This window comes from Neoarius graeffei, chromosome 24, assembly GCF_027579695.1.
Source record: "Neoarius graeffei isolate fNeoGra1 chromosome 24, fNeoGra1.pri, whole genome shotgun sequence".
NCBI classification, from domain to species: Eukaryota; Metazoa; Chordata; class Actinopteri; order Siluriformes; family Ariidae; genus Neoarius; species Neoarius graeffei.
The window spans coordinates 9,203,472-9,217,791 of record NC_083592.1 but is presented as its reverse complement, the minus strand read 5'-3'; the positions used below and the strand labels follow the sequence as shown (position 1 = coordinate 9,217,791).

Sequence of the window (14,320 nt, the reverse complement as noted above, 5' to 3'; positions counted from 1 at the left end):
CAGAAAAGCCCTCATCAGCCACGGGGCTCGAACCTGGACCTTCTTGCTGTGAGGCGACAGCACTAACCACTACACCACCGTGCCGCCCAGTTTTATATTTAATTCTTGGGATAATCCTTTTGTTTCTTATGGTGCTAAAATGACCCTGATCTTTTTCCATTTTGTCCTTTAAACAGCGGATATTCTTCAAAATACTGCACATTATTGTAGCTTTAGGGGCGCAAAGGCTCATCACTGGGGCAGGATCTTCTAACGTACTGTACTTATTTGTACCCTTGATGATGAGTGATGGTAAAATGGAGTGTGAGATGGACAGGCGGATTGGGGCGGCGTCAGCAGTAATGCGGGCGTTGTACCGGACCGTCATAATGAAGAAGGAGCTGAGCCAGAATGCAAAGCTTTCAATTTACCAGTCAATCTACATTCCAACCCTCACCTATGGTCATCAGCTTTGGGTAGTGACCAAAAGGATGAGCTTGCGGACACAACCGGCTGAAATTACCTTTCTCTGTAGGGTGGCTGGGCTCACCCTTAGAGACAGGGTGAGGAGATCAGACATCTGGAGGGATCTCAGAGTCAAGCCGCTGCTCCTTCATGTCAAAAGGAGTCAGCTGAGGTGGTTGGGGTATCTGATTAGGACGCCTCCTGAGCGCCTTACTGTGGAGGTTTTCTGGGCATGTCCAACTGGGAGGAGACCTCAGGGTAGACGCAGAACACGCTGGAGAGATTATGTATGTCATCTGGTCTGGGAGCACCTTGGGACCCCCCAGAAGGAACTGGGAAGAGGGACGCCTGGAATACGCTGCTGCCACCAACCAGACTGTTGTGTGTGAAAACCTCAGGAGATCAGCAGTTCCTGAAATACTCAAATCAGCAGTCCATCTGGCTCAAACCAACACACATACCACAGGGAAAGTCAGTCACACTTTGAGATCACGGTTTTTCCCATTTTGATATCTGAATGTGGGCGGCACGGTGGTGTAGTGGTTAGTGCTGTCGCCTCACAGCAAGAAGGTCCGGGTTCGAGCCCCGTGGCCGGTGAGGGCTTTTCTGTGTGGAGTTTGCATGTTCTCCTCGTGTCCGCATGGGTTTCCTCCGGGTGCTCCGGTTTCTCCCACAGTCCAAAGACATGCAGGTTAGGTTAACTGGTGACTCTAAATTGACTGTAGGTGTGAATGTGAGTGTGAATGGTTGTCTGTGTCTATGTGTCAGCCCTGTGATGACCTGGCGACTTGTCCAGGGTGTACCCCGCCTTTCGCCCGTAGTCAGCTGGGATAGGCTCCAGCTTGCCTGCAACCCTGTAGAACAGGATAAAGTGGCTAGAGATAATGAGATGAGATGAGATATCTGAATGTGGCGAACATTAACTTAAGCTCTTGATTTGTATCGGTGTGATTTGATGCATTGTGTTGCTGTCAAGGGATCGGCTGATTAAAAAACAGCAGGTGGATAGATGAGTGTTCCTAATAAAGTGAACAGTGAGTGTATATGGGTCCATCTCAGAAACTGGCCTCTCATTTGGGACATTATGGTCAAAAAATCTCATCTCATCTCATTATCTCTAGCCGCTTTATCCTTCTACAGGGTCGCAGGCAAGCTGGAGCCTATCCCAGCTGACTACGGGTGAAAGGCGGGGTACACCCTGGACAAGTCACCAGGTCATCACAGGGCTGACACATAGACACAGACAACCATTCACACTCACATTCACACCTACAGTCAATTTAGAGTCACCAGTTAACCTAACCTGCATGTCTTTGGACTGTGGGGGAAACCGGAGCACCCGGAGGAAACCCACGTGGACACGGGGAGAACATGCAAACTCCGCACAGAAAGGCCCTCGCCGGCCCCGGGGCTCGAACCCGGACCTTCTTGCTGTGAGGCGACAGCGCTAACCACTACACCACTGTGCTGCCCCTGGTCAAAAAATAAATTTTCTAATTTTACTTTTTTTTTTTGCATTTGCCTAACACTCAATGTTTCTTTTGTCATGTTTAATAAGAATAAAGATAGTATCTTGCTTTATCTGGCCTCCACTGTGGATTTTTTTTTTGATTACAATTCAAATGCTTTTGTAAAATTGATTTCCATATAAAATAACTCCATCATGAAGAATTAAAGCTCCTCCTTCCCAGATGAGTGAAAATATTGAATAAATTTCCTCTTTTTGATTGCTTGGGTTAAAAATGCCAAGTTATGATGACTGAATTGATTATTCACTTAAATATGAATAATATGATACATTTTGGGTATTTGATATGGCGAAATAGGACACAATGGAAAAATCAAGAACACACCGGAAAGATGAGAATAACGGCGGTGGTAAAAGAACAGCGACTGTACCGGCTGAAGGTCGTGCGGGTCTCTGCTGCACAAAACGACTGGCCGTACATTCGATCAAAAGTTTGATCTAAATTGACCATGGTTGCAAAATATTGGCCAAAAATGCGCAAACACTACAAAATATGAAAGTAAGATGAAAAAGAATCATTCTATTGCCTTATACTGCAAGACTAAAACAAAATAAAACTGTCAAAACTCACCTTTTCAGTGATAACGTCCGAACAGATCACCCGCGTAACAGAAAGACCGCAAATGGAAGCACGATCAACTTCTAACTGTTGGAGTGGAAAATTCCATTCTACACATGCAAATTGTTAATGTGTGTCCTTCCCCGCACACACATAACACGCTACGGTAAAAAATAGACCACAACTCATTTTATAGCTCAGAAATTCATACAAGACCAGCTACCATCGTAACATATTCTGTAAGAAACATATTCTATACCTAACTTTCAGCTTTCATTTTGAAAAAAATCATAGATTTATAATTAAATTTTTATATGGCGTAGTGATTCAAGTTACTACTTTTGGTGAGGTAGTGACCTTGACCCTGAGGCTTTCCGTTTAGATCAAAACACACGATTGTATTGGTTCTGGGTTTGCGGAACACTGAGTTACAACGGTGATCAAATATTTTGCATGATGTTTTATTATGGTTATGATTATTCTGTGAGCGCACCGATTCTTAGGTGGATAAAGTTACCACTTAAAATACAATTAGTGATAACTGTAGACTTTTCAGTGGACTACAGCCTTTTTAAGGGAATGCAATGTAGTCAACCATTTATCATGTCCCAGATCAAGCCGCCATTTTTCTGCAAATTAGCAGAATTTTTGACAAATTCTGAATAGAATATCCACATCAAAGATTTAGTTTTATCTGTATTATTTCTTTCATTTTATTTCAAATTAAAACCAACATCACCATTCAAAACCATATATTGACTGTGAGTATATTTAGTGGGGTTCCCCCACAGTACCCAGTTTCTGAGACAGACCCATATGCATCTTTTTGACCCTAAAAATGTAAACATAGTTACCTTTAGGTCCAAAGAGCATTAGTGTATAATCTACATTAGTGTACCATGGAGGACAGAAATGGACCCCAGTTGTAGCCCTAGTTCTGACAGTGTAAGTGCGTGAGAGAGAGATTCAGTGGCACTTGGCCATAGTTTTTGTACGTTAAGTTTCTTTTATGACGCCCTTCAGGAGAGATTACAATAACGGCGCTCATTCTGAGGCATTTAGATCCTTGAAGATGTCTGACGATAAAATGTTACCATGTGAAATGCACTGACGTTTGAAAAAGTCCCTGAGGAGAATGTCGTAGAAGTCAAAATCGAAAGTAAAACCTCAACTATAGATAATCAAAAGAAATGTTTATGACTTAAGTAGCATAACAGTAACACAATTAAAAAATAAATAAAAAAATAAAACCACGCCCCATTAACGCAAGTTGTCTTTTTACTCTCCTGATACAAAAGTGTAAAATTTCTCTAAGCACCTCCATGCAAACATGTTACATTATGGCAAAGATCACAGATTATGCAGACAGCTGGAGAGGAAAAAAAAAAACCTGTGCATTTTGTCTCATCTAAAATAAGCCACGTCACTCAATAACATCCAGCAGCACATACTGTACATACAGGGATTCTGTAGAAACATTGGCTAGGACTGTAAAATTGGCTATGACTTTAAAAAATGTTTTAAAATTTAAAACATTGTCTCACATTGCATAGATCATCTTTCAAAAACACAATTACAAGAATTCACATTTTTTTTTAAAAAAAACTACAATCTCGCACAAATTTCCTAAACATTCTAACAAGCCAGAGTGAATTTGAGGAACTTGTTATAAAACGTGAGAAAAAAAAAAAGGTTTTCACACAAAGTTATGTCCATCACCGTGACCGTACGCTTAAAGGAAAAAAAAAAAGTAGTCGTGAGGGAATTTCTCTTTCTTCACAAAGTATAAGGTTAGCGTAAAAGTTGTTTTCTCCTGGTGGATGGGGATCATATGAAATGATGGAGAAAAAATATATATATATACAAATAATATAAATCACCTCATTTAACATGTGACAATTTAAAAATCCTTAGTGTAAGTGGAGCAAGGACACGTTCAAATACGCTTTTCCACTCCAGGAGGCTGCCTGCGTGCGGACAGCAGTCGGAACAAGGACACGGATTTTTGGCACCTGTCGAGCTGCGTGTAATAAAAATTCATTTCAAATTTAAATAGCCGTTTTTTTTCCCCTTCAAAAAAAAAAACTTCTTAAAAGCATTCTGCCTTTAGATTATAGTACTATATACAACTTCATGAACAGTGCTAGTGTTTATTTTACAGGCAAGTGAAGCATCAGAGATCAGACTTAACCCTGGATCAGGTGACTGGGGTCACAGTACACACACATTAACGCTGTCAGTACTCTGGGTTAGTGACGATGTCAGACAGCAGAGATGATGATGAGGTCACGTTTTAACTGTAGCCGTCATTCCAGTCCATCACTTTGTCATATTCCTGGATCTTCTGCTTGATGTGGGAGAGTTTGCTCTTCAGGTACTCGCATCGCTCCCTCTTCTCCAGGAAGGTGGGGTCCTGGAAGTGCACACACATGGAAAAGGAGTACTACTCACTAATAACTGACAGAAATCATTACAAAAAATATTTTGTAGGAAAAGAAGTCCAATTTCGGATTATCATCAACAACAACTGTGCGAGTTCCTGGTACTTGGCGCCAGTTTTCCAGAACAGATTGAAAGGAACATTTAATCCCAGCTAAAATCTGACCCAATTTCAGACTGAATATAAGGTGCTAATAAATCAGGCAGAGTTCATTGTGTGAATCATAACAAAACCCATTCGCTAAAGCTGGGAGATCTCAATAGTCTAATTAAATATAATTTTCATATTTTTTTTCTTGCAAATACACAACTAATGAGTCATGTGACTAAGCGTCACATGATCGGTCAGGAATATGGTTCTATTTCCCAATATGAAAAACAAAAATGAAAAAAAAATTTGTGATTTTCAATAATCTGTCTGGTTTATTTACAGCAAGTATGATTTTTGTTGGGGGCGGCACGGCGGTGTAGTGGTTAGCGCTGTCGCCTCACAGCAAGAAGGTCTGGGTTCGAGCCCCGTGGCCGGCGAGGGCCTTTCTTTGTGGAGTTTGCATGTTCTCCCCGTGTCTGCGTGGGTTTCCTCCGGGTGCTCCGGTTTCCCCCACAGTCCAAAGACATGCAGGTTAGGTTAACTGGTGACTCTAAATTGACCGTAGGTGTGAATGTGAGTGTGAATGGTTGTCTGTGTCTATGTGTCAGTCCTGTGATGACCTGGCGACTTGTCCAGGGTGTACCCCGCCTTTCACCCGTAGTCAGCTGGGATAGGCTCCAGCTTGCCTGCGACCCTGTTGAACAGGATAAAGCGGCTAGAGATAATGAGATGAGATTATTTTTGTTGTTGTTATTGTTTGTTTTTGTATACTACTTGCTGGCTGCTAGTCACATGACCGAGCACACTGTGTAGAAAGAGGAAGTCCAGCCTGGCATTTTACAAACGCATAAGGGGAATTTGACAAAATTTGACTCATGGTTTTAACTCGTCTCGAAGTTTTGTGCCAAATGTTCGTCCTATGAAGTAAATTTAGTGCACACTGTGTTTCTTCTGATTCATTCGCAACTGAGTCATAATCCAGTTTTAATGACTGTAATCACAGATCAGCTGACAATTAGATGAATTACAGCAATCGATTTTTCTCCCAACCTTCTTTAACATGAACCACAGCGATGTTGAGTTCTGGATGCTGATTGGTCAGAAGGTGTTGATTAATTTTCTGACATGAGCGCAACCGCAAACCACAGGTTTATATTAAAGCACACGTTGACATATGTTACTGTTTCTGTAGTTACAGCTTGTTCTGCAAATGCGCCACACTAATTAGATCTCAAACGTATTTTTAATAGCGGTTTTATTTAACAGAGAAAAACATATACTTGCTGATATGAGTTTTTCCGTAAGGAGACGTTTATTTCGCATTTATGGAAGGAGTCTGATGTGTCAGCGCTTTGTCACAGTCTGTAGTAGGGTGCATCAGTTGCCCTCACTTTCATAAAATCTGATGCATTTTTGTTTGGGTGTTCCTTCTCACCAATAAAGACATCCTGTTAAATTTTTTGACTATATTCAAAAGTCTAATGGTGGCACCATGAGGTTCATTTTTTGCCAAAAAACGCTTATTTTATGTTTTCGCGTAAGGTTTGAATCACAATGTTGGACTCCATTTATTGATTTCTTGTGAGCCAGAGATCATGCTAAGAACCTTTGCAAGGGATTGAGAAGCATTAATGTGATTCATAATACATTTGTATTGTTTAAAAGTAGTTGAACAATGATTCAATGAACAGCTAAAACTCAAACTGTGCTTGATAATATATTTAGAATATGTACTAAAAATGTGTATCTAAGATATTTGGTATACTCTATAAGGTGCCATAATGTTTCATGAAAAGTGATTGAAATTTTGTCATAAAAGTCATAAAATAGCAGCTTTTTCCATAACTTTGAGCTCCTGGTGCCACCATTAAACTTTTGAATTTTGTCAAAATATTTCACCCTTCTTACCAAAAGGAACATAAAAACAAAAATGCATCATGATCGGAGGAACTGTTCATTTTTAGGGGGCAACTGATGCACCCTAGTCTGTAGGTTTTCCACCACAGTAAAGTCTTCAGAAAGACAGATGGGTTTGCGCTTTCTCACCAACATTACAAATTGTGCTTTTTGTCTCTTTCACTTCAAGGTTCAGGCGCAGCGTGGGGAAAAAAAAAAAAAAAAAACACAGTGACCAAACCTTTAATTAATGATTGAAACCCTGGTCTCTGTTGGGTCACCATGCTCACTTCCTGTGGAGCAGGATCATCAAGTTTAAAGAATGAACAAAATCTCTGAACTCCATCCACATTCCACTGCCTACTTTAGACCCGTCATCAGCGGACCTAAATCCTCGGAGACTGTTACTTTTTGGTGGATTGTCTTTTAAGGATAAACGATGCAAAATCCTGAACAACCCAGATGTGTACCAGTGATTACATTACAGATCACCATCTGTGCCTGAAGTACTGCGGTGGAAAAGAGGATGACGTGGCGGCTGAATAAAAATCAGTCAGATTTTCCAGGTCCTGCAACATACGAATAATCCTCCAAAGTGTGTTTCTGCACATCTCAGTTCCATTTTTTTATCAAAACAAACAGATTAAGCTTCCAATATCCACATGTTAACTTGAGAATAGTCTGCAGAATAGCGATTCTAAGGTTCGTGTTGAAATTTAATCCAGTTGCTTTTTTTTTTCAGATTTGGATTCACGTGTATTTGATTTCCTGACTTTGTGGAGTGAAATGAGTCAAAAGAAATAAAAATCAAGTCAATGTGTCCCCCGTCAGCTGCCTCAGGGGTCCCAGAGGTCAACATGGCCCGATAGGACTCCTTCTTCAGCTTGACGGCATCCCTTACTTCCGGTGTCCACCACCGGGTTCGGGGATTGCCGCCACGACAGGCACCGGAGACCTTGCGGCCACAGCTCCGAACAGCTGCGTCCACAATGGAGGTAGAGAACATGGTCCACTCAGACTCAATGTCCCCTGCCTCCCTTGGAAGCTGGGAAAAGCTCTCCCGGAGGTGGGAGTTAAAGACCTCCCCAACAGAGTGCTCGGCCAGACGTTCCCAGCAGACCCTCACCATACGTTTGGGCCTGCCAGGTCTGTCCAGCTTCCTCCTCTGCCAGCAGATCCAACTCACCACCAGGTGGTGATCAGTTGACAGCTCAGCCCCTCTCTTCACCCGAGTGTCCAAGACATAGGGCCGGAGATCAGATGAAACGACTACAAAGTCGATCATCGACCTCCGACCTAAGGTGTCCTGGTGCCACGTGCACTTATGGACACCCCTATGCTCGAACATGGTGTTCGTTATGGACAAACCGTGACTAGCACAGAAGTCCAATAACAAAACACCACTCGGGTTCAGATCGGGGAGGCCGTTCCTCCCAACCACGATGTTGACCTCTGGGACCCCTGAGGCAGCTGACGGGTATCGGCAGGCCAGGCGTGCTGCAGCTCAGGCAGTTGCGGAGGCAAAAACTCGGAACTGGGAGGAGTTCGGGGAGGCCATGGAGAAGGACTATCGGTCGGCCTCGAAGAAATTCTGGCAAACCGTCCGGCGCCTCAGGAGGGGGAAGCAGTACTCTGCCAACACTGTTTACAGTGCGGGTGGGGAGCTGTTGACCTCGACTGGGGACATTGTCGGGCGGTGGAAGGAATACTTTGAGGATCTCCTCAATCCCACCATCATGTCTTCCACTGAGGAGACTGAGGCTGATGACTCAGAGGTGGACTCGTCCATTACCCAAGCTGAAGTCACTGAGGTGGTTTGCAAGCTCCTCGGTGGCAAGGCACCGGGGGTGGATGAGATCCGCCCTGAGTATCTCCAGTCTCTGGATGTTGTGGGGCTGTCTTGGTTGACACGCCTCTGCAACATCGCGTGGCGGTCGGGGACAGTGCCTCTGGAGTGGCAGACTGGGGTGGTGGTCCCTCTTTTTAAGAAAGGGGACCGGAGAGTGTGCTCCAATTATAGGGGAATCACACTTCTCTGCCTCCCAGGGAAAGTTTACTCCAGGGTACTGGAGAGCAGAATTCGACCGATAGTCGAACCTCGGATCCAGGAGGAACAATGCGGTTTTCGTCCTGGTCGCGGAACACTGGACCAGCTCTATACCCTTCATAGGGTGCTCGAGGGTTCATGGGAGTTTGCCCAACCAGTCCACATGTGCTTTGTGGATCTGGAGAAGGCATTCGACCGTGTCCCCCATGGTATTCTGTGGGGGGTGCTTCGGGAGTATGGGGTTCGGGGCTCTTTGCTAAGGGCTGTCCAGTCCCTGTACGAACAGAGCAGGGAGTCTGGTTCGCATTGCCGGCAGTAAGTCAGACCTGTTCCCAGTGCATGTTGGACTCCGGCAGGGCTGCCCTTTGTCACCGGTTCTCTTCATAATTTTTATGGACAGAATTTCTAGGCGCAGCCAGGGGTCGGAAGGAATCCTGTTTGGGAACCACAGGATTTCATCTCTGCTTTTTGCGGATGATGTTGTCCTGTTGGCTTCTTCAAACCAGGACCTTCAGCATGCACTGGGGCGGTTTGCAGTCGAGTGTGAAGCGGCTGGGATGAGAATCAGCACCTCCAAGTCCGAGGCCATGGTTCTCGACCGGAAAAGGGTGGCTTGCCCTCTCCAGGTTGGTGGAGAAGTCCTGCCTCAAGTGGAGGAGTTTAAGTATCTCGGGATCTTGTTCACGAGTGAGGGAAGGATGGAGCGTGAGATCGACAGGCGGATCGGTGCAGCCTCCGCAGTGATGCGGTCGCTTTACCGGTCCGTCGTGGTGAAGAAGGAGCTGAGCCAAAAGGCGAAGCTTTCAATTTACCGGTCGATCTACGTTCTGACTCTCACCTATGGTCATGAGCTTTGGGTAATGACAGAAAGAACAAGATCGCGGATACAAGCGGCTGAAATGAGTTTCCTTCGCAGGGTGGCTGGGCGCTCCCTTAGAGATAGGGTGAGAAGCACAGTCACTCGGGAGGAGCTCGGAGTAGAGCCGCTGCTCCTCCACATCGAGAGGAACCAGCTGAGGTGGCTCGGGCATCTTTTTCGGATGCCTCCTGGACGCCTCCCTGGGGAGGTGTTCCAGGCATGTCCCCCCGAGAGGAGGCCCCGGGGAAGACCCAGGACACGCTGGAGGGACTATGTCTCTCGGCTGGCCTGGGAACGCCTCGGTGTTCTTCCTGAGGAGCTGGCCGAGGTGTCTGGGGAAAGGGAAGTTTGGGCTTCCATGCTTAGACTGCTGCCTCCGCGACCCGGTCCCGGATAAGCGGAAGAAGACGAGACGAGACGAGACAATGTGTCCCCAGACGATTGTCTCTGTAGCACCTCTCTCCAAGAGTGGTAATGACATTTTAATTTTTAAATATTGTTTACGAATATTTCACCCAAGCTAGCTAGTGTGCTGGAACTGGCAAGACCAAATCGATGTAAACTCAGGGCTATGTTCTGTCTAATGACCGCAAGTTGGCCTAGTGGTTAGTGTGTCCGCCTCTCGATCAGGAGATCACGAGTTCTACTCATGGTTGGGTCATTCCAAAGACCATCATAAAAGTGGTACCTACAGTGTGCCTTGCCAGACGGCAGCAAGTGGGGAGTCAAACTCTCGCGGTTACCAGAGGACCCGCCCCCCACTGTAACCCTAGCTGTATAGGCGAGAGGCCAAGGGCCATGGAAATGAAGATCGGCGCCGCCTGATGTGAAGGACTTTAGACGTTCAGTCTAATGGGTGCGCACACTCACCCAGGCAGATAGAGCGGTTTCGTCACGTCTGGGCTTTGGTGAAGATAATTCCCAATCTGGTCGTTGTGATCATTCAGGAAAGTCTCTGGCTCCCCGGACACATCAGTCACCTGAGAACAGAATTGAAACAGATTACAACCTTCCTACAGCCCTTCCTCCAAGTGATCCAGATTAAGTCTGTTTATGAAAGAGGGTCTGGTTAGTAGAAAGAACATTGGATATTTTGGGGAATATCCTTTGGATACTAATCACAACATTCTTAAAGCAAGCTGATTATTTTCAACATCAGCACAACGACTAAATATGCAGCACCCGTTCCTGTTTTTACAGTATCAGGAAGCACTGTTGACTTTTTAGTTTGTTGTCGTCGTCATCAACTCTCTCTCTCTCTCTCTCTCTCTCTCTCTCTCTCTCTCTCACAAACAACATTCAGCTCTGGTAGAACCAGTTCCTCCAGTCACTATCTGCAGATCCTGGGACACAAAAAGAGGACGAAACTGCTGAAGCTTTCACTGACGAGTGCCAAGCGCTGCCTCTGTCTACCCCAAATATGAGAAGAATTTAAAAGAGCTTTAAGAAAGTCAGAGGATCACTTTCTCTTGGGTCTGCTGTTTAACAGGGCTACAATCATTTGAACTTTATTTCCTTCAAACAACTGCTGCTGCTTTCACAGATCGTAAGTTAAGATATCCTGAGCAATTCCAGGGCCTCTGGGTGCCTGGGACACACCCATTGTGAAGGATCAAGTATGAAGTATCAAATGAACAGCAAACCTATTGTGTTCTACTCACCCATTTTTCGACGCCATTAGAAAGGCCGTCGTTCAAATTACGGGGCTCCTCCCAGAGCACATGGTGTCTCCCATACTGGTTCATCTGGGAACGGGTTCTAATGGCAAACACCATCAGAACAATGAGCCCTATGAACACCAGGAACCCCAAAACAATAGCAACAGCCTGGAAGAAGCAAAAAGGGAGACTCAAAGTGAAGAATTTGCCTTTAATCATGATCTATAGTATGTGTTTCCCTCCTGAAAGTCAACTGCTCACCTCCTGAGGGTCGACCACACAATAGTGGTACAAGTACTGGCCAAGTAAGAGGGTAGATGTCTGTGTCAATGGTTGATTCTGGTACTGGGCACATATCTGCCACATCATGTTGTACATCATGGATCCGCTGCCCTGTGCCATGGGGTTGACGGCCACCAGGTACACCACGCTGGCGATGAGCATGAACAAGGCCAGGATTGCACAGATGATGATACTTGCCAAGTAGAACCTGGGGGACTTGGCTGCGTTCTGCCTCGAAATGACAAGGATAAAGATGATGAGCACGGCGATGAAAGTGATGGCAGCCATGGCAATCATGAAGCCCTTGCCCGACACAGGGTCCATGTAGTAGCTGTTCCCATACGACCCGCCTGCGATGTTGCTTCCGTACATGCCTGACCCATAGTTGTACCCTGTTCCATAGGAGCCACCCATGCCGCCCATGCTGCCCATGCCGCCAATGCCGCCCATGCCGCCCATGCCGCCCATGCCGCCAATGCCGCCCATGCCGCCCATCCCCATGTTGTAATCCCATGCCAGCGTGGATGCCACACACGCAAAAATCGCCACACACATGATGATGATAATGATGCTCAGGATCTTCATGACGCCGGGTGGCGACGTCCAGCGGTAGAAGTGGAGCATTTCATCCTTGTGGTAGTGCGAGAACGTGTGCTGGGACACCTGGAGAGGACTAAAGAATTAGAAAACAAAATCACTTACATGTATCAAGTCTCCTACCGGAGTGATTCCTGAATCACAAATCTATTTACACACACACGACTTACTTATGCTTACTGCTGCTGTGGTGTTTATGTGAAGGCATTCTGGTGGATGCTTGTCGTCCTGTTAGCACCAAAAAGAAAATCCACCTTTATTATGTCAGGCAACAAACAAAACAACACGAGTTCACCACGAACACTATTTGAACTTGAAGTCCACTGATCATTTTTAATCACATGAAGGCTACAATTAAGACCGGAAGTGATGCATTTAACAAGGACACGGGCCCTGACGGACCTTTTTTACATTCACAGCCGCAGAGATTTGCATATATGATGATGATGATGATGATGATTGATTGATTTCAATCTTGAGACATGGTATAGAGAACTCACATGCTGCTTTAATTGTGTTTAAGATCAGATCAGATCAGATCAGACGGTAGGCTAAAAGAAACGACTAAATTCATGTGGTCAGTGCTCATAAACAGACTTTTGGAGAGAGAAAACTAGAGATAAGGAGCAAGCGCGTGCCTTTTAGGCAGAATAGAAATAAAAACACACAAGACACACGGAGCCTATTTATTCGTCACGCGCCACAAAAACCTGTTTGTTTTACATTAAGGATTATCGACAATTTAGTGAAAAGGTGTTACGGTAGATTAATCTGAAATCCAATCCAAAAAGACCAAGACAAAGCCAGTACTCACCTGTTCACCTGCGCAGCACTGTGTGTGTGTGTGTGTGTGTCTATACATAAAACACCCTGCTCTCTCTCTCTCTTTCTCTTTCTAAGACAGGTGAGCAGTGCGCAACAGGTACACAGACCACACCCTGCAGCACCGACCGCATCTCTCCACAAAGCCTGAGGGCCCGAATGCATTACTGCGCATGCGCATTTCATCTCTTTTTGCCTCCCTAACCAAGTCTCCTTTTTTTTGTACATGTTGCTCTACTTTTCATTTCATCTGTAAGCATGTTAGAACGACACTGTAATCCATTCTCGCGTGAATAATCTCATCTCATCTCATCTCATTATCTCTAGCCGCTTTATCCTGTTCAACAGGGCCGCAGGCAAGCTGGAGCCTATCCCAGCTGACTACGGGCGAAAGGCGGGGTACACCCTGGACAAGTCGCCAGGTCATCACAGGGCTGACACATAGACACAGACAACCATTCACATTCACACCTACGGTCAATTTAGAGTCACCAGTTAACCTAACCTGCATGTCTTTGGACTGTGGGGGAAACCGGAGCACCCGGAGGAAACCCACGCGGACACGGGGAGAACATGCAAACTCCGCACAGAAAGGCCCTCGCCGGCCCCGGGGCTCGAACCCGGACCTTCTTGCTGTGAGGCGACAGCGCTAACCACTACACCACCGTGTCGCCCGCATGAACAATCACGAATTAGAAATCATTTCATACAAATCAAGCTTTCTTTCGAAAAATGCTTCATAACATCCAGTGCTACTTTCTCAAAAGGTTTGCTCCTGAGCTCCACTTACTGTCTGTCTGTCTGTCTGTCTGTCTGGGGTTTCCTCTGGGTTCTCAGGTTTCCTTCTACCATCCAAAAAGACATGTTGACTGCTGTCTGCTATGCTAAATATACTGTATTTTTACACCAACGGCGGAATGTTCCAGTTTCCGGACACAAGAAGTGTTGGTCAACCAACATTTCTAAGCATTCCTCCTTTGGCACCGTTTTTACCTTTCTTCATCATGATGTGTTGTTTTCTATCATGTAAATGTGTTGTGACTGCTTTCGATTTCCATTTGTAAGCTTATTCAGGTCATTTGTGCTTAATGATACGAG

The 14,320-nt window shown here is 45.3% G+C and overlaps 1 protein-coding gene across 1 annotated transcript; it reads right to left on the bottom strand.

The window, feature by feature from the left end:
- Positions 1-3,791: 3,791 nt before the first annotated feature.
- LOC132872919 (occludin-like) lies at positions 3,792-13,324 on the bottom strand. Its single transcript, XM_060908042.1, has 6 exons — positions 13,215-13,324; positions 12,571-12,628; positions 11,783-12,476; positions 11,525-11,689; positions 10,734-10,843; positions 3,792-4,944 (listed from the first exon to the last, which is right to left on the bottom strand). Exons 2-6 carry the CDS (start codon positions 12,606-12,608, stop codon positions 4,902-4,904), a joined length of 1,050 nt encoding a protein of 349 aa, XP_060764025.1. The 5' UTR covers positions 12,609-12,628; positions 13,215-13,324; the 3' UTR covers positions 3,792-4,901.
- Positions 13,325-14,320: the final 996 nt, after the last annotated feature.

Coding starts and splice junctions, on each gene's coding strand:
- LOC132872919 (XM_060908042.1), bottom strand. CDS start 12,608: ATGCCTTCACATAAACACCACAGCAGCAGTAAGCATAA. Junction 12,477..12,570: donor CACAGCAGCAGTAAGCATAA/GTAAGTCGTGTG, acceptor CTAATTCTTTAG/TCCTCTCCAGGTGTCCCAGC. Junction 10,844..11,524: donor CTAATGGCGTCGAAAAATGG/GTGAGTAGAACA, acceptor TTCTGTTCTCAG/GTGACTGATGTGTCCGGGGA.